Here is a 20,161-nt window from a genome sequence, read left to right on the forward strand (position 1 = left end):
AAGGAAACATTCCTTCTACAAAGGTGTAAACGTCCATACTCAAGTATAATTTGCCATACAGTACCTTTTGGTATAGAATTATTTTACTTTACATCTCTACATTTAGTTTGCAAGTCCAGAATTCTGATTTAAATCTAAAACTAATATATTATTATAGATTAAATCTAAAAACTCTTGTAAAAAAAAAAAAAAAAACAACAACTGCTAGTGACTGTTACTAATCAATAAAGAAATCCTAACATCAAACTTGTTCTGATCAAGATTTTTTTATTTTTTTATTTTTTTGTAATGTGGTAACAACAACAGCACAGAGAAGGTGATTTGTTGCACCAGCATTCAAGCTGTTAAGTAGAAAAAGAAAAGAAAAAAACATTACAAGCCTACGAACAACATACAGACCATTGCTTTGGAAGGAGAAAAGCCAAACAGTGAAGAAGTACTGCATCTAGTTTCAACATACAGTACAATTAAACTCAACAAAAACTCCTTCCACCTTTTTAAACTAAATACATCATAATTCAGCAGTTATAATTATCTGAAGTGGAAAAACAGTATTTGTCATGTACAGCTTGGAACAATCCATTTTCATTTACAAGTGCCACTGTATCTATATCTTATTTAGACATTTTACATTTTCAAGAATCCTTTCTTTATTAGGAGAACCATTTCCTTACACCTCTTGAATCTGACATTCTTAGCTGCTGAATAAAAATAATCTTTAACGACCATCAAAGCAACACGGAGAAAACAGTTGCCATCCAACATTCACAACTTGTATGTAACAAAGTCCATTCAATAGTAATATTAAGCAATATTGTTGTATTCAAAGAAAATGAGAAAGCACGTGCCAGGAGGTCAACTGATGAACGGTATCGGTAAAGAACGCTGCTGTCTGTGTCTTCAACGGAGAGGTTACTGGGTCATCAGTAAAAATCTCAGGAGAATGACACAATTGGCCGCGAGTAGCAGGACAGAGGGAGGTGAAACTCAGCTGCAGCAATTAGTCGATGTCCATTTCAGGGAGCTTGTTCTCCACTGTTTCCTGTTCCGTGCCTGCAGATGTGGCTTTGTCTGGGTTGCATGGTTGACTCTCTGTTGGTTCTGGTCCATTGACTGGCCCATTCTCTGTCGGCTTCTCCTCCTTAGGAGGCTCTACCTTGGGCTTGGGTTTGGACAATATGGGGTTGCAGGCTGAATAAAGCTCCTGAAAAAGGACGAGGAAAGAAATTGTTTTCGATTAAATAGACCTTTTTAGTCAATTTACATCTATTTCTACAAGTACTTCGTAAAATGAAGATGTTTATTATTATTATTATCCCTGTAAGGAGGCCTTATGGTGAATTCTCTCACAGTACCTTGGTTTTGGCCTTGATCTCCACAACTTTAACCACTGGGTCCACCGTGAGGTCCTGACTGTTTTGCTGGTTCATCTTGCCGTTCATCCAGGCCATGGCATCGTTGACATGTTTGTTCACCTTTGTCACCTCCAGCTCATCCAGGTGATCGTACTGTTCATCCTGTAGGGAAAAAAAAGTTCACTGATACACTGACTTACAGTCACTGAAAACCTGCTTTGTTATCCAAGTAATCTTAGGTTTCTCTGTCCCTCTCTTACAACACAGAGGTAATTCATAGAGTCAATCACTAATCAATATAAGTAAGTAACCACTTTAATAAGCCAGTAAACTTGCTCTGTGTCAGGTTACCTTTGCTTTGTAAGCTTCAATGATTTTCATATACATCTGGATTTGTCTCCCAAGCTCCTCAAATGCGTTTGGTCTCTCCTCAGCTTCTATGTATCTGTCATGAATAGGCTGTCCAATTTTCTGTAGAAAGAACAGTCAGTCAGATCAAAACTGAGGAAACAATAATGATTCTGTGTATTTTATTAGTTAATGGCTAAAATCAACCAGTTTTTACAGATTATCTCTGTATGCCGTTAGCTTTAAGACATGTAAAGTTAGTTCTACATACTTCTATTAACCAACAGAGACCTTTTTCAAAGCCCCTGCAAACAGTGATCACCATGCCAAGACCCAAGCCATTTAATGTCTTCTCAAAGTTTATAAGTTGCCTGTTTCTCTAATTATATTACCTTCAGTTCAGCCAGTTTGTCAATGTAAACTTGTTTCTGTTGGTCTTCTCCATCTTCATACAGCCAGTTCTCGGTGTCCTCCAGTTTTAATGAGAATGAATCACGATCCTACATGTCATACAAAAGGTTGGATTAAAATCTGAAAAAATGTACAAATATCAACAGCACAAAGCATGAAAGCACATAAAGTGCACGAATCTATGGTTAAAACCCCCACAATTTCAACATGACACTGCTCATTTCTCCTAAGAGGAATAGTGTCTGCCACCTACAGACCCCCTATACTCACAGCTTCATTCACGAACTTCTCCAGGACACCGTGCAGTTTGTCCCTCATGTCATACACGTATTCTTCTACATTGTTCTTTGCATCATTCCTTTCCTTCTCCAGCTTATCCTGCATGATCATCTTACCCTGGAAGAGCCATAGTGAAAGTTGCTCATTAGGCAGCTGAAGTGTAACAGTGCCGACAGCTGAAGGCCGATCAAACCAAGACAGACTAACAGCCTTCATGTTAAATAAAAGAGTAAGAGTAGGAACAATTGAAACTTGTGGTGATTACTAAATGTGACAATGATGAATAAGACAGAATGAGGGGGAAAGCCTTCATCCACACGTTTAAGATAAGATAAAACAAGATTTTTTAGTGTTAATAAAAAGTAAATGAAACAAGAACCAGTAAGTCTACCCAGCACAGTGCTTTGACTAATACTGTGTGCACACGCTCAACATTCCCTGTGATTTTTAGAGCATTACCTCATTCTCCACAAACATATTTAGTACTTCACTGGACAGCTGCCAGTGCAAGTTGCACTCTATGGGCAGCTCCACTGTCTTCGTTTTCACTTTGGGCTTCTTGGCCTGAGGGGGCTGGTCGTTCTTTTTCTCCTGCTTGGGATCCCCTGTCACTGTCTGTGGAAGGAGAAATGAGTATTATGTTAGTCTGTGCAAATTGTGCTGCTTTGTGTGAGGAAACAAAAAACAAATATGAGAATGTTGTTATTCTTAAACAGATGTCTCATGAGATGAAGCCTGTTGTGACTTCAGTCACTGCAGTTTATCACTGTTTAGTAGAATCTCCTTTTAGCCACCTTTTGTTAGCAAATCATTTCAACTTAACAATAGTCACTTTAAAGCTGCAGTGTCAGTGTTTTTTTGTTGTGTGAATACATCAAATTCAATGCAGATTATAAATACCTTAAGTACAGTAAATAGTGTTGATAATGTGTATGTGTATGAGAGCGAGTGAGACAATCACATGCACTGAATGTTAATCACCCAGTGCAAAGCATTATGTTGATATAAAAGTTAGTATACTTAATGCAGCGGTTACCTTAGTGCTGGGCAATATGGCTGAAAAGATTACAATTCCCATACCACGCTAAAATAATATTTCTCACAATACCTGATAATAAATATTAATGTATAATAGAATTTTGCACAGTAACTCATTAAACAAGATGGCTGACATCTGCATGTGTGCTTGACCACATCTCCTGATTTGTTGGATCTGTTTTAACTAGCTATATAAAATTCACATTTCATTGATTCAATTTGTATTTACACTGTCTGAAGTCGTGGATGGCATTCACACTAGTGTGAACATTTGTGGATTCATTTCTGTTGCAGCAGCACTCCCACAATGCTTGAGGGGGACTGCATCACAATCAAGTTATCATACACCACACATACAGACATATTTCTGACTTATTTGTTTTTATTTTCTAAGACTATATTACAGCCCAAGCGCATGACACCACAGTGAACATCACACCTCTAGTTCACTGTGGCTGTTAAAGGGACGCCAATCTCTCAAATGTTGCTCGGTTGCTCATTCATTTTTTTATTTCAATTGATTATAGAAATATGTGCTGCTGTTATAACTCTGCCAACGCCACTATCTGGGTAGATTTATTTTATTTATTTATTTTTATATTATTTATTTATATAATATATTTATATTTACAGTTGTTTGCTCTATAAGGTCGTTTATTTTTATTTCACATAATTGTTTATGGAAATGTGTATGCTGTCATTATACCTGCAGTGATTGGCCTCCTGAGTTTCCTATAAGGCCGTTTGTTTATTGTTATGTTCTTTTATTGCTACGTCAACTGACTGTTTATTGAACTGTGTGCTGCTGCTGCTGCTGCTGTCATAATTGTGCCCATGTGTTCTATTAGTAAGATTTATATCTTAATAAAAGTTGTGTTAACTAAAACAAAAACAAAAAAAGCAATGTGTATTGGAAATAAATATTGGAAAAGTGATTATGAATGAACACAACACAGCAATGCTACAACACACATACCCCCCTCCCTCAAAAAAGCAATAAGACCATTACGTGCAACCTCTGAAAAGGCAAAGTTGGCTGAACTTTTACTTCTTACAGGCAATAGTAATATGCATCTAATGTGCACTAGTTTACACTGAATTCATTATAATGATTATATTATTGAAGGGCTTATTAGGTTTCCAAATTATATGCTATATTCTGTATCGTATCAGTACATAAGTAAAAACTGCCATATCGCCCAGCACAAGGTTACCTCCATCTCCTCGACCTCTGATTTCTTGTCTCCGTTGTCTCCAGCCTGAAATTTCTGATCTTCCTGGTCCACTTGCATTTTGTTCTGACACATGATAACAAAAGAACATAAAGAACAAACAAAAATGATATTACATTTGACATTTTAATTTCTCTAAGTTCTAACAACGTGAGCTCAGCATACATCGACAAAAGCACGCAAAAACAAAACCGTGTGTCTGTCTGCCCTGTCTGTTGTCAGACTTTCCGGAGGCCCTGTAAATAACAACAGTTGTCTCTGCTGCACGGATTGTGATGAAAAACGAAACAGTGTTACAAAGGTTTATTAAAAAGGGATATATTCAAACACCTGAAGCTGTTTTCAGCTTGTTAATGGCAATGCTTAAATTCCATAGTGATGTTATAACTTTCAAAGAGCTTTTAAAGTGTGGCCACACAAGACACATTGTGTAAATGGGATCCCTGAGGTAAACCAAAGCAAATAAACTAGCTGATAACTCTCTCTCTTCTCACTCTCACACATACACATACACATTGTATATCATTAATCTAATATATCTAGAGAAAATACACAGAGAACACACCTCATCCTCCTTCACTGTCTGTTCCGTCTCCATCGGCTCTTCCCCTTCAGGTGTTTTTATGATCTCTACTAGTGATGCGCCCGATACACTGAATACGCCGTGAACATTGACCCGAACTTTCACTTTGACCTTTGCACTCTCTCCAGATGGCTGTGGAGAGACATTCTGGATCAGAAACTGGCCTGTGGGCCAAAGAAAAGAGCAAAGGGTTCAAACATTATTATATACATTCAGTAAGTTCACTGAGAAATATCTTAGTAGTCACAATGAGCATGTAACAGCACTCAACGTAATATCAAACATGTGACTTAATTTGGGTTGATTATTGTTTACAGTACATACAAAATTCTACCTGCAAATTAGCTGCAACCACTCAAAGCTAGGAGCTGTATGGACTAAGAGTATATGTTCAAGTTAATGAAGCATGAAGTTTAAGTAATGAATTGTTACTGAGGTTGCAGTACCTATGGAGGCGGTGGGATAGGGCAGCTCCTTGGGGTTGTTGTAGTAAGCTTCAAGGGTAAAGGGCTCTTTCCGGTAGAAGGTCAAAACCTTTGAGAAGGGAGCAGCGTGGTTCTTTGGGAAAACTTCACAATCACTGTTGGAATAAAAACATAAAGCTTGTAAGTCCTGAACAACCTACTGCAGAAAATGTGAATACAGAGATTTAATTCATTCAATCTTAGTGGGTGTGTGTAGGTGTGGCATATAATCCTGCAGGTATCCATTAATGCTTCTGAAAACACAAAGCAGGCAGGTGTGGCCTTAAATAACAGTAACATCAAGTCACTAATCGTGCAGAAACACCTGCAGAAACATTTTGAATAATACCACTCACCTACCAATAAGAGTCTGTAAATGAGACAGTATGGCATAACAGTAAGAACCTATAAACTGCTTTCTATACATTATACTACAATTATAAGAATTTGCTGCAATGTCATGTTCTAATTTAAAGAGTTCCATTAATCCACATCTACAGTTAGACGTGATGATCCAATTAACAAGTGTGAGGAAAAATTTATTCCATATTCCCTATGTGAAATCCAAACATGAAATACAACAGGCCTGACTGTTTTTCCTTATTAGGTGTTCTGAGGTAACATTGACAGAGATCGCACCTCAGTCCTTCCTCTGCGGCCGAGTTCCATTTTAGGGAGATGGAGTAGGGGACAACATCTGTAATGGAGAACTCTCTGACTTTGAAAGCTGGTGACAAGATGGCACACTGAGGAGAAGAAGAGGACAAAAGCACACACAAAAATGCAAGTTACCATAGTTTTATCTTAAACTTGCTTTCTTATTCTAAAAGTTTATCACATGAAACGTGTTTTACAGGACATTTGGGTTATTACAGGGCAGCTGTACCTGCAGAGCACAGCCTCTGGCCACGGCCTCATCTGCGTTCAGGGTAGTGCTCAGCTCTTTGCCGAAGAATTTGCTGATTCGCTCTTTGATGGCGGGGATTCTGGAGGCACCGCCAACAATCTCCACTGCATAGATATCTTCTTTCTTCAGTTCTGGATAAAGAAAGGAGCAGGTAAGAATGATGGACAACAGTTTAAGTTTAGAGTCATGGTTTCACTTTGTGTTCTCCATGTTGGCCATGAACAGTATTAGACTCTCATTACAGAAAACTATCTATACCATATCTATTAATGGTATTTAGTTACTATTTAAAACTGCAAACTTAATACAACCTGGTACAACATTTTAGACATGGAGTGGACAAGCAAGAGCAAGCAGAGATAGGGATGATTAAAGGGAGGCAGGCATGCTGCCAGTGTCCGGAGGGACGGGCTCTCTCAGTGAAGCACATGACTGAACCTCGTCTATGTGAGTGTGCACGTGTGAGGATAGTCCAGCTGCTATTAAAGTCATATATACTCACTCGCTTGTTCCATGACGCTGCACAGAGGACCCTCTACTTTGGCCAGCAGCTCTGCACACATCTCCTCAAACTGACCTCTGTGGACACATGGTCATAGATTATTAATAGATGCAGAGCTACACACATGCACAGCCAGGAACATCCAACAAGTACAGAGAAACCAGTGGTGTGTGACAGATGTTGATTAGTTATACAAGCCATTTCAGATTTGATTTAATTAGTACCTAACTCTAACAGTGTTCTTTAATATGTTAACGAGCATGTTAAGATTTGTCAATCAAGCATCACCTATTTTAAGTTTTTTTGCAGCTCACCTGTTAAGTTTACTGGACACATCAATGTCGTTCATGAAACATTCAATGTTGAGAGGCAGGTCAGAGGAGTTGGCACTCATCAGCTTCTTGAGCTTCTCACACTCTTGGTTGAGCCGCACCAGTGCCCGTGGCTTGGACTTAACGTCCAGCTTGTACTTCTGTGAAAACTCCTCACAGAAGTGCTTAACCAGGATGTCGTCAAAGTCCTTCCCACCAAGCTCTGAATCAAACGCTGTAGCCAGGATCTGATGGTGGAGGAAGAGAAGCAGGAAATTTTGGTGGCAAATTATTAAAGGCAATAAATAGTTTTATTAATAACTTGCTATATTTTATCACTGCATGTATGTAAAGATCTGAGGTGTATATAGATCAACTTGTGCACAACATTTCTACTTCCTATATTTCATGTTTCATTTAAAGAACAACCGTGGCTAGATTAGATATCATGGTTTTAAAAACATTTATGAGGTCAGGTTGCAGGGTTTTGATCTAGGTCAGTTTCAGGGCAGCCCACATATATGGGGAAAATATATTTCCTATTAAAAATAACGTGGTTTTACCACATAACTATATGTTTTCACCCTTCTTCACACCTCAGCAAAACAACCACAAACAAGTTATTAAAAAACAGTCTTCTACTTCAGAATTGCTTTTCAAAACATGCACAAATTATTCATTACTTACCTTGAGCTTTCCCTTGTTGAAGGCACAAACTGACACCTGGTAACCGGAGTGGCCCAGATCCACAAACACCACTATCCTGGGCTTCTCCTCTGGAGCTGGCAGGTCCTGCTTGTAGATGCCATATGCCAGAGTCACTGCAGCACACAAGCATAATAAAGTGTTAGTCTGGGCTGACAGTAGTTAGCATGCTGTATACCAAATGTACTATGATCAACTTTCACTGTAACTCATGGGAAAGTTACCAATGTGACATTTACTTTGATTTTTTACTTAAGCATAGCTACAAAAAAAACACCATATCTCACAACATAGCATGTTGATATTTGACAGCACAGTGTTATAATTGTGTTGTGAAACACAATGTGTTTCCATGTACCTGCAGTGGTCTCATTCATTAACCGCAGACAGTTGAGTCCTGCGATCTGAGCTGCATCAATGACAGACCTCCTCTCTGAGTCAGTGAAATAGCTCGGGACCTAGGAGGCAAAACAAATACAGTGTTACATCAATGAAGATACTGTGGGTTGTGTCAAAATGAGGGATTTGATTAGAGCAATTCATAAATAAAATAAACAAATGGTATTACTGTATCGATAACATACTAAAAATGTCCAAAACCTAAAACCAATCCTACATTTCTGTGAGTGATCACTTTGGAAACCAATGATGCAGACATCTTGTGATACATCTCCTGCATCACAAGATGTCTGGGTAATGTTACCATGCTATTACTACGGGTGCCAAAACAAAACATCCCCTTGGCCAGCACCTAAATTTAGCTACAGGCCAAAGTAATAATAACCTGTTGTTCATTTCTGGGGCTGATGTAAACTCCAGTTTTAGATCCAGTGAAAGTAAGAGCCACTCTGGGTGAGATTTGTGACATTACATAACACATGCTGTTGGTGAATTCATGTACTGAACACAGCAAGAAACACACACGTCCCACTCTTCACCGACAAGGTGCAGAAGAGGAAATAAAGCTTTCAGACAAGACATCTGGTGAAGTGCTTAACTCAACATGTCACCTGAACAGATGGTAACACATTTATATACATGTGAGGAAGCTTTCACTTGAGAATGCAAAAGGGTGGCCTAAATAGCCGACTTTCATTTCAACTACAGAGGACAGTAACTTTAGTTGGTCTCATGTCAATGTAGTGTCACATGTTTGAGTAAAATGCGTCCAAGTATTTATGAATAAATCAAAACCTCCTTAAACATAAATTTTATTTAATTATTCAATTAGCTACAATACAGTGTCACAAAGGTACGCCTGATAATATTAGTGGACGTAAATAAGCAGACACAGGAATTTTTTCACAAGAAAACTGATGCAAAGCACTGACAAATCCAATTAAGAGGTTTTATAGACTTTCAGACACCCTGCTAAAGCTGTGAAACTGGCGCTGCTGTGTGCAGGAATGCTCACCGAGATGACACAGTCTACAACTGGTTTCTTCAGTGCACTTTCAGCAGTCTCCTTCAGTTTGGTCAGCAGCATGCCAGTGACCTGCTCAATGCTGAACACTCGCTCCTCATCCATGTACATTACCTAGAGTTGATAAGAAATGAGACATAATACTAATAGTTATTTGATAATAAAAAGGGCCACCACAGTTTCAATTATGGTATTTTAAATGCCTAAAAGATCATAAATTGTGGCCCTGCAACACCACTAGAACCTAAAAATAACAAAATAATGTGTAAATGTAAATGTAGCTTACACTAGCTATTTGACAGTTCCAGAAGTGTGTACATTTTAGAAGATTGGTTAGAATGTAGGATCTAGTAGAAGAGCCATGATTCAGAGAAAAAGAGCATTACATGAAGCGTTTCTACTAGAACAGACCATAATAGTGTAAGAAATATGGTCAGAAACAAGCCATTATGTTTTCTATGCTCTCTTCAATCAATCTCAACTTTGATAATCTGCTGTCAACTATGGTTTATGTCCACTCTTCTCCTTAATCGTTTATGAGAAAGGTTTCTTACCTTTATTCCAGTGGCTCCTGTGGGCATTGGTGCCAGGTCATACACCAAGTTAGACTTGACTGACTGGACGTAGGGGTCTGCGCAGGCCCTGCCATGGAATCGCTTAAAGCCCTGAACTGTGTTCTTATAGTTGGTCACGACCTGGACAACAAAGTGAGCATAAAAAGCTAAGTTACAACAATTCTCATTAACCATGATGCATTTACTTACTTACAGTATCTACTGATATTAACATTGTGATTGATTTGGTTTTACCTGGCTCTTTGCTGCTGCTCCTATAGATCGATTGCTTGGTCCAAATGAAACAAATGACCTGAAAGACAACAAAGCAGAGTGTGAAGATACAAAACCACGACATGCATTTACAAGCTAGCCATGCACCGGTTTCTGAATACAACTTAAATCTAGAGAGATTTACTTGTCAGTTAAGTAATGACTGATCAATTCAAGCCTTCACATGAGATGACATGTAAGAGCCCAACCCACATAAAGCTAGACAAACCATTTTCCATTTCTGAAGTTTGTTTAAATCACAGTGTAGAAAAAAAAGCTTACTTTTTATTAAACCCAAAATATTTTACTAAGAATCCAGGATTAGAATTGTACACAGGCTTGTTCAGACTCATCTGTCACACAATACTGTATCAACACAGTGTGAGGTGGTGTGGTCAGTCCCAGCGGGTTATAGTCTAATCATGGCTGTTATCATCATCCCAAATGCAGACGTCACAGCTACAGTGGCTGTCAAAAAGGGGTCAATGCAACAAGTCTCTCAGGAAATGGGCTCAACGGGCAATGAGCTACAACAGTTGAGCACACCTCCTTAATAACTGTCAATGTTAGCGTTGAGAAAAACAATTGGAAAAAACTAAACTGAACTAAGTAAAAAGAAGGTGTATTCCAGCATATTCAGTAATAAATGTATATTGTAATGGAATAATGTAATAGACAACAACTATTACAACAAATCATGTAACTGTTTCATTATTAACTAACCTGTTACACACAGGTTGGTTTTTATGTTTCAAAAACTTGTAACTGGCAAAAGACCAAACAACTAATTGAGCAATCAGAAAATACAATAGCCGGTTAATCAATAACGGAAATGTTGTTATTCATTAGATGAATACTAAACTGTATCTGAACTGCTGGTTTTGCATTTCTTTTCTGTTTCCCTAAAGTTTGGTGAATCATCTTTTGTGATGCAAGTTTTTATTCACTTTACAACTACTACAAAAGCCACTGACTATATTCTGACTTTATAAAGTATTGGTTTAAATACTATCTGATAAAACACTGTCTTCTTAATAACACATACAAACCTCTTTACATTCACAGCATGTTTCATTAGATAATATGACACAACCTATTCTTTAATCTTAGCCTTTATAATCTACTGGGTACAACACAAAACAAACACGTCAATAACAACATTTGTTTTGCAGTAAATGCTGTTTTTAAAGTTAATAAGTTTATTTATTTAAAGAAACTAACATTGCTAGAATATTCCAACAAGCTGCTGTTGGCTGATGTCGTCATCGAAGGAAACATGACGGTAGGCGCACACTTTGTCACACGGGGCACACCGGTTGGACGGAGCTATCGCTCTCTCATCACTAAGAAGGGCGTAAACACCGCCCGCCCGAGTTCGCCGGGCAACTCAAGCCCGTTTTCAAACTGCACGGCGACGTTAATGAAACTGTGAGCTTAGCTAAGTGCCCAGTTAGCTGCTGGGTGAATGAACTGTGCGAGTTGAGGATGGTTTCTCGACGTTTCTACGTTCGTCATTAAAACAGTCACAAATGTTTCGCAGATTTACATTCATTAAGGCGGATTAATTAGCCAATACAGCACACAGCGGTACAAGTTTAGCTAACAGTAGCTAACTAGTCAGTTATGTTGCATTCACGTGTATTAGCGTTACCCCAACACCGGCAAGGCAACTGTCACGATATAAAGCCTCGTCCCCTCGTTCGTGTAGTCGTTTCCTCATAAGTCAAACAAATATGATTTGTATTTAAGTACTCACGGTGTGCATCTGTCGCTGTATTCGTTAGCGACTGTCTCGATTCCTCCAGCTCGGGCTACAGCTACATAACAGCTTTGAAAACCCAAGTCAAATCCCACCACTGACATCTTCAGCGTCTGTCGAGCGTCAACGTTATCTACACACGGACTTGGGAAAATAGAACAAGGCTATAGCGGCGGTTTGAAAATACTCTAAAAGTCCGAGGAAGCAGTACTCTGTGCTGAGCTGTGTTAAATACGGCTGCTTCAAGTCATAATCCACTCCGCCGCTGACACCGGTGTCTGCGCTCTGTGATGTCCGCTGGATCTCTGCGGCAGCGAAGTGCTCTTTGTGACTTCTCGAAGTGTCGCCGGGAGTCATCGCGAGATTTGAGCAGTTCTCGACATCTCTGGACCTTTCTACAACCATGTGGACTGTTCTCCAAGAGCGGAGCGTGTTATAATATAATAATAATAAAATATCTTGAGATGTCTAACTGTGAGGAGAACATCTTAGGACTGAAGGTGCGTTGTTTTGAAGAAACTACAGGCTGGATTCATTTCACGATGCCTCAGATGAAATGTAGGAGGGGAAACAGAAATAGACTGAAGTCGTCGTCTACCACACAGTGAAAAGCAGTTTTTGAGGATAAATAATTTTTACTCGGTTATTAAGTATAAAATGGACAAAGCGTGAAGCATAAAAATGTTTCTTTAGGTGACAAATATTTATTTTCTTGCTTTGTGGCTGCTCATCTTCTCTTTATCTATTATCATATGTTTATCTAAGATAAACAATGACAGACATACTATTAAACACTTCCCCATAGTATTCATAAGAATTATGCAAATATTTAAAAAGGGTTTCTAATACACTATAATGTAGTTTTTGAATTTGGAGATTTTAAGTGTTTATTAATCTACATCTTTTTGATGACATAATTTATACCATTAAAACTGTTTTTTTCCCTCAACTGTCATTCATTATCTGTTTATATACCAGTTATACTTCATATGTCTTTTATTATTACAAAATAAAGACCTAATATGTTTTAGTGGTAAAATTAAAATGCTGTTTAAGAACTCGTGAAACAGAAATGAGAGATAATGACGAAACGAAATGAAAACAGCAGCGAGTAATGTCACTAGAATGGTGGTAGGTTGCACTGAGTTGGTGACAGATAACGAAATGCTCAGCCTCGGCAACTGTTCACACATAATCTGAGAATATAGAAATACAATTTTGAAAAAGACACAAAATAAGTAAATAACTGTAATTTCTAATTTTTTTGTTAATATTTTTTGCAATTTACAATCATGCTGGAATCATTTAAAAACACAATTTGTGTATTTTATGAGTGAATGCATTTACTTACACGGTTGACAGTAGGAATTGTAAAAAAAAAAAACTAATACGGTAAATTTAAACTATTTTATTACACAGCACAAGTTTACTTTTAAGTTTAAGTTTTTTTTCAGTTAAGTGCTTATGATTGAAGCGAACAGTGTTTGATGTGAAAAGCCTCACTGTAATGGGATATTTTAATTTATTTAAAATCCAAGATGAGGTGGACAACACGATAATAAACGACAGGAAAATTCTTGGCACCAATAATGAATACAGACACAATCACAAAGATGCAGTACACAGTAGCTACCGTTAGACGGCGCTTGATGCGTTAAGTTAACCGGAAATACGTACTGCGCAGTTGCCGATGAAGAAGAAAAAGTAACCCGCAACATGGCGACTCCCATGCATAGACTAATAGCCAGGAGGCAAGCGTGAGTATTATTTATAGTTTACTCAGTATAACTTCGTCGATTTAATCGTTTTGTGAATACATCAGTTTTTAAAACATTAGTGATGCAGACACTGAGCTGGTCGAGCTTCATGTCACACGTGAGAGGTAAATTACGGTCGTTTCAGTTGCAGCTACAGTGGAACACAAATGCGCCACAGTCTTTCTCAATACTAGAGAAGAATAGTTCAGATTTATTATGAAATCTGGGGCCGTTTCACGTCTTACAGTATTTATGTAACTATTGGGGCTGTGAGCTAAATGTTTCGATAAAAAATAAACCGGTGAGTGTTTAGTTCACAGGAGACTTTGTAAAATTATATTGAGGAAGATGGTGCGTGTAGCTTTAGACGTTTAACCGTAGAACTGTGTAACTCTCGTTTACATATCGAATACATGAGTATTAGTTTAAGTAAATAGTAAAAGGTAAAGCCAACGCGATGTGTTTCATTCCTGCTGTGGTCAAAGAAACCTAACCAAACATTGTGGAAACAACAAAGACAGATTGATCTGAACACTTTAACAGACTTACATATGAGATACAAGGTACAAGGCAGAGGAAGGGTAAGTCTAAGGAGGTCTTGCTTAAGGACCCCCCCTGGATGTGGGCCTCAGAAGGGGTTTGAACCCTGTTCTATCCCCTGTTTAAGTGGACTAAGTAAAAGACACAAGCCGTGCTTTAGACAATTACTATAATATTTACCTCTGTATAAAGCATTAAAGAAATATCTGTATTTAAAAAGCGTTTTGAATTGTTGTGGTGATTTGTTGTAAAAGTAGTTTGGGGGGGATTAGACAGCATTTATATAAACTCTTCAGTAATTCACTGACAAACAATGCTCTTTATAGTTTAGGTGTTAAAACATAGAGTTAAATCTATATTAGTTAGATATATAATATTAAACCTAGACAAAATCATTAATAGAAAAATGCCTCAGCTAGTTCTTAACAATTAGTAATCACTCAAACAACAGGGAGTTGTATCTATACAGCAATCACTGGTCTTTGATTTACAGTTGTAGTTGACCCTTGTGGCACTTTGTTTAGATTTTTTTCTGTTGTGTTTCATGCAGAGAGGCGAACAAACAACATGTACGCTGCCAGAAGTGTTTAGAAATGGGGCACTGGACTTACGAATGCACAGGGAAGCGGAAATATGTGCACAGACCATCAAGAACTACCGAGATGAAAAAGAAACTAAAGGAGAATGAAAACGAACCCCTGAGCATCACTGGGTGAGTCGGACCAGGCACCACTAGTGTTGTTTTGCTGTCACGTTGGTCAGAAGAATGGCTCTTTTAGCAATCAGGAATATACAAGACTTGTGGAAAAAATCAGGAAATCAAATCTTTTTAATGCAAAGTCAAGTGTAATTACCTCTAAAAAGGCATAAATCACACTCATAGTTACTGTGAGCACAGGATCCCGATTGACTTACAGTTATAATAATCACCTTTTTCTAGCTTTTTTCACTTTTCAGTGTTATGAAGTGAGTTGCAGTGAGTCACAAAGATGCATCAGTCATGTGCCATAAAAACATAGTTAGGTTAGGCTAGGTTTTTAAAGATGTGAGCTTGACTTGTGGTAAATGATAACTGGTATATTTCAGACAAGTGTAAAACTACTATCAGATTCCCATAATCATTCTGTGCAACAAAGTGCAAACTACAGGGCATATTTATCGGGGCAGTGCTGGGGTTGCACATATCCCCAGCAGTGCTCTGACAGAGACATTTGAAAAAGGGCCACTAGGGAAGATTCAGACGTTAAGAAACATTTTCACTTTATTTGGATAAATAACACATTGACATTCACCTAATTACACCATTCTATAATGTACTGTTTAGTTAATGAGGAACATGAACCTCACGTGTTTATGTTTACAACCAAATGCTTTTGTATCAACCATCAGTAATCATTGCTTAACAAGTCAGGAGTCTTTAACACAAGGAGAAACTTTGCTGTTATCTGCTCGGCTGTTTGACCTGGAATGAGGTGGATGATCACATTTAGTTTTCATGGCTGTTACAGCTTAATCGGGATTATCAGAGGAACAGCGAGGCGGTCAGGCTGAGCTGTAACGTTGTAAGACACTGTGTACCACAGAGCGGTAAAAATCTGAGAGTACTATTCAGAAAATGTAATAATTAGAAAACAACCCACAGAGTAAAGCAGTCGGTAAAATGATGTGACGACGAGCAGAAAATCAGTTTACTGCCCTCTAGAGGATGGAATGATAAATGCACTATACTGTGTTATTGGTTTACTGACAATATTTCCTTTTAACTGACTAAAAATAATTTCAGAATCATTTTCTGCATCTGAACTGGAAATAACACATTTAAAATCTGTCTATTCAGATTTCACTTCGGGCTTTCATGAGGAAAGTGTGTCTGGTTTAAACAATGAATTACCGAACTTAAGGTTAATGTTTGGACAAGCAGATAATCACGTACAAGTATAAAAAAGTCTAAAATAATGTTGTTGCTGCTTTATGGATTATACAGTGTGCTTCTAGCCATAAAATGGTTTACACATTAAGCACCAGATGTAACAGCTTGAATTCATATGTAAAGCATAAAGAAGTATAATTAAAGAACAACACGTATCATTTCCTACTTTACTTTTCTGGCGAATTCATTCTCATTCTCAGTTTATTTTCAAACGAAAGTTATTGAAACTGTTTCTTCTTTCTCTTTACAGACCAGGAACCCAAAACTCCAGTGAGAAGAAAATTAAAAAGAAGTAAGTAAGGTGGTTGTAAACAGTATACTGGTGACGCAAATTTCTATTCCACACAGTTTAAGATTAGATGTTATTAACTATTAGTAGAGATGCAAACCTTATATACGAAAACACACTTAAATACCAGATAACTAGTAATAATTCCACAAATAGAGTGACGTTTTGAAGATATTAATCCATCAACCAAGTTGCTTTTCCAGTCCTACTAAGTCTCTGAGTATTTTGTTTAGGTCTTTCACACTGTCACAGGAGTCAGTGAGATGGGATGTCAGCATAGCATTGTGATCCTGTTCTGTTTATGGGTGGTAGATGACCCCCGCAGCATTACTGTCCCAGTCTTGTTTCAAAGCCTCAGCTGTACAGGTGTATCTTCACCTCGGGGCACATAAAGGGGACCTAACAGTTCCCTCTAGTGGAGGCTTTTAATAAGTGCAATGCAACACACCTCACGAAGCTGCTTAGGCTTTCTAACAGTGGTGTTAGTTTTTAATTCTGCATTTTCATTGCTTGCTTATAAAATGATGACATGGTTGTGTTTGTTATGTGTGTTGATATTTTAAATGTAAGTACTACCCCCTTGGTGTGGCAGCAGGAAGGCACAGGAAGTAGTTTGGGCAAGGTTGTAAACATTTAATTTTGCAATCTGGTGTCTTGCTCCATTTGACGTATAAACATAATTCAATGTGCATGAAGCATTAAAATTCTTGCTTTTCCTTTTAAAGAATGTTTTATTGTTTTATCGTAGTAGCACAGAAATCACTGGTAGAAGTTAGAACCTTAACACTGGATCTTTTACAGCAGTTATTACACAGTAAACAGGTTTTGGCTTTTTATCTTCTTCATGCTCAAGTGTACCGCCTCCTCCAGTTTAGAAAACACTTACTTGCATTATAACATGTTGATTATTCACTTGTGGGTGGTGTTTGAATAAAAAGTCACAATAATATAACCACACAGGTGTGAGGTCAGTGTTTGAATTACAGGAGATTAAAGTCATTGATAAAGTTGAATCAGTGTCATCTGTACTTTAAAATATATAGCCAAACATTGATTGATTTATTAATTGTGGGTTAAGGGTCACTTCGTTATTTTCTGCACTGGTGTGTAATTAATGTGCAGGGTTTTGGTGTCACATCAGGTGATTCTTGCTGACTGGCTGGATCACAATCGCTCCAACAGCCTCTCATCTCATCAACACCCTCCCACAGCGAATTTTCCACACAATAACAAACTGTTTGCACGTGTCCTCAAAGAAAATATTAGTCATGAAATTAGAAATCACAAAGATTTTTATTTTTTAGCAATAGCTTGATCGAGTCTCTCTCTGTCTTCACCTAAAGTGCATGTCTTTCTGTGACAGCCTCAGACTCCAGGTCTGAGCTGAATACACAATAAGCTTCAATACACTGTTGTATTTGATGAAGATCTGATCAGCAAAACAAATCTAAATGGTGTTCCTATAATCTGATGCACTGATCTATAAGACAAACAAAATAATAATAATGATTAAGTGTCATTTTTTTGCAATTCATCCTCATCATCATTATGTTTGAAGTAAGATGAAGTAAAAAGGAGAAACACAAAATACATTAAAGTTGAAATTAGTACAACAATATCTCTCTGCAGTCCACTTAAGCTAATATAAAGGTCACGATTTATCTTAAATGACACTTGGTGTCTGTGTGCTAGGGCTGGAACCCGTGCTCTTGTGTGTACATGACCACAAATCGTGCCCCATTTGGCTTTCTGTGATCTTACTGTCCCTACTGTTTATACCCTTGTACTCCACCAACAACCACATTTACTTGATATAAACCAACAAATACAAGTGCAGGAAATGTTTCCAGCTAATTCTGATTTGATCAGATTGCCACTTGCCACTCAACTTGCAAACATTTACCTTCTAAAGCACATAACTCAAGCATGTTAAGCGTCAACACATTTCTTCTAATCTTGTTCTTTGCCAAGTCAAAGCACAACAGCAGCCACAGCTCATGTAACATCTTGTTGACTGTCACAGGTACAATGTGAGACTTAACAACAGTATGCTCTGTTTTTTGTACTCATGCTTTTTCCTTTGTGCTCTGCCACTTAACTCAGGGCTAAAGACTCCAGTGACAGCAGCAGTGACTCAGATGGATCCTCCAATGACTCATCATCAGACAGCAGCGACTCCTCCAGCTCGTCTTCGGATGACAGCGACAGCAGCAGTGACAGCGACGATGACAGCTCTTCCTCATCTTCCTCTACCTCCTCCTCTTCGTCCTCAGACAGCTCAGACTCAGGAAGCAGCAGCGATTCAGATCAAGGACCTCCAAAGAAGAAGAAGAAGAAGAAATGAATAAATAAGTGGAGTCCCCTGTTGATGTTATTTTTCCCTTAGTGAATATTAGCTGGTTTCTTTAGAAAAAAAAAGGACTTGTCTTGTTTTCAACACATTTCTTCTTCTAGTGTAACATTTTCTCAAGTTTGTTTGTCTGCTGAGGAGATGCATTTTAAATATCCGACGAAATTGTTTGGGCTTATTCATGTTGAATCTTGTGATTTTGTACTAAAGTATATTTTTAGTCAAACTGAATCTGTACAGCTGACAACCTTAGTAAAACAACAAACTATCTAGTACTGAAACGCCATTAAACCTTTTAAAGGACAGAAAATACACTTCTCTTTGTAAAATTTGAAATGAGTTTAAAGTTAAAAGGTCTTGTTGCTATAAAATTGCAGATGCCTGTTTCACTGTAAAATGAACTTGGCTTGTTTTTTTGTTTTTCTTTTTCCAGGTTGTATGTTTGCTTTTATAAAAGTGGAACACATTATAACGACTTTACATATAGGAATCTGAGAATAAATGAGTGTTTTTTTGTTAACTCATTTATGTATAGGATATTTTCAAGCAAAATGCAAACCTGGAGAATACTCAATATAGCTAAAATGCAAATCTTAAAATTAGTCTCAGAATAAAGGATTATTTAGCAAACTCTTGAGTTTAATATTTTCCCTTCTGATGATGAATTTGGGTGTGGCAGACCACAGAACTATCCATATAGCCACAACCCAATCACTGAAATGTGTTTTGTACGTGCAACTTGAGTATCTTCATTTTTTTAAAATGCACTTCTATATTTTTCTTACTTTCTTTCAAAAACGTTTACCTAAAGTACCAAATATAAACTCATTGGTCCGATTTTTAAATCCTAAATTTGTTTCAAGCTTTAACTCGGTGTGTTAAGTCAAAAAGTCATAAAATGAGACATTCCTGTGTCATCTTGGCAACTGGCTGAGGGGCCCCTGGACACAAAAATCTGCACTGACTCCTGAATACTTGACCTCCAGTGCACCCCTGAATTCCTATTAAGTCCTGTGAAAACAGACCAACACATAATCCCCATCTGTATTTGAGAGCATAGTCCATAGTAGCAACTGAACTTTATTAAGGGCACCTTTACAAATCAGACACAAGTTACTGTCTAATAATACAGAACCCACTTTAATTCTATA

At 37.8% G+C, this 20,161-nt stretch overlaps 2 protein-coding genes across 3 annotated transcripts; one reads left to right on the top strand and one right to left on the bottom strand.

Moving 5' to 3' along the window:
* Window positions 1–256: 256 nt before the first annotated feature.
* hspa4a (heat shock protein 4a) lies at window positions 257–12,454 on the bottom strand. 2 transcript variants are annotated; one of them, XM_026372669.1, is made up of 19 exons: window positions 12,142–12,454; window positions 10,368–10,425; window positions 10,113–10,253; window positions 9,550–9,672; window positions 8,494–8,593; window positions 8,118–8,251; window positions 7,434–7,678; window positions 7,120–7,196; window positions 6,597–6,748; window positions 6,350–6,456; window positions 5,693–5,826; window positions 5,229–5,410; window positions 4,661–4,729; window positions 2,853–3,008; window positions 2,385–2,510; window positions 2,096–2,203; window positions 1,707–1,826; window positions 1,356–1,517; window positions 257–1,204 (listed from the first exon to the last, which is right to left on the bottom strand). In XM_026372669.1, the coding sequence occupies exons 1-19, from the start codon at window positions 12,246–12,248 to the stop codon at window positions 1,001–1,003; spliced, it is 2,505 nt and encodes an 834-aa protein (XP_026228454.1). In that variant the 5' UTR covers window positions 12,249–12,454; the 3' UTR covers window positions 257–1,000. The 2 variants fall into 2 exon arrangements, with proteins under 2 accessions (XP_026228454.1, XP_026228453.1); XM_026372668.1 differs by having other exon boundaries at window positions 4,646–4,729.
* A 1,372-nt stretch (window positions 12,455–13,826) lies between these two features.
* Window positions 13,827–19,631, top strand: zcchc10 (zinc finger, CCHC domain containing 10). The gene is made up of 4 exons (XM_026370123.1): window positions 13,827–13,901; window positions 14,992–15,153; window positions 16,622–16,663; window positions 18,764–19,631. Exons 1-4 carry the CDS (start codon window positions 13,861–13,863, stop codon window positions 19,002–19,004), a joined length of 486 nt encoding a protein of 161 aa, XP_026225908.1. The 5' UTR covers window positions 13,827–13,860; the 3' UTR covers window positions 19,005–19,631.
* Window positions 19,632–20,161: the final 530 nt, after the last annotated feature.

This window comes from Anabas testudineus, chromosome 14 (assembly GCF_900324465.2).
Source record: "Anabas testudineus chromosome 14, fAnaTes1.2, whole genome shotgun sequence".
Lineage (NCBI taxonomy): Eukaryota > Metazoa > Chordata > Actinopteri > Anabantiformes > Anabantidae > Anabas > Anabas testudineus.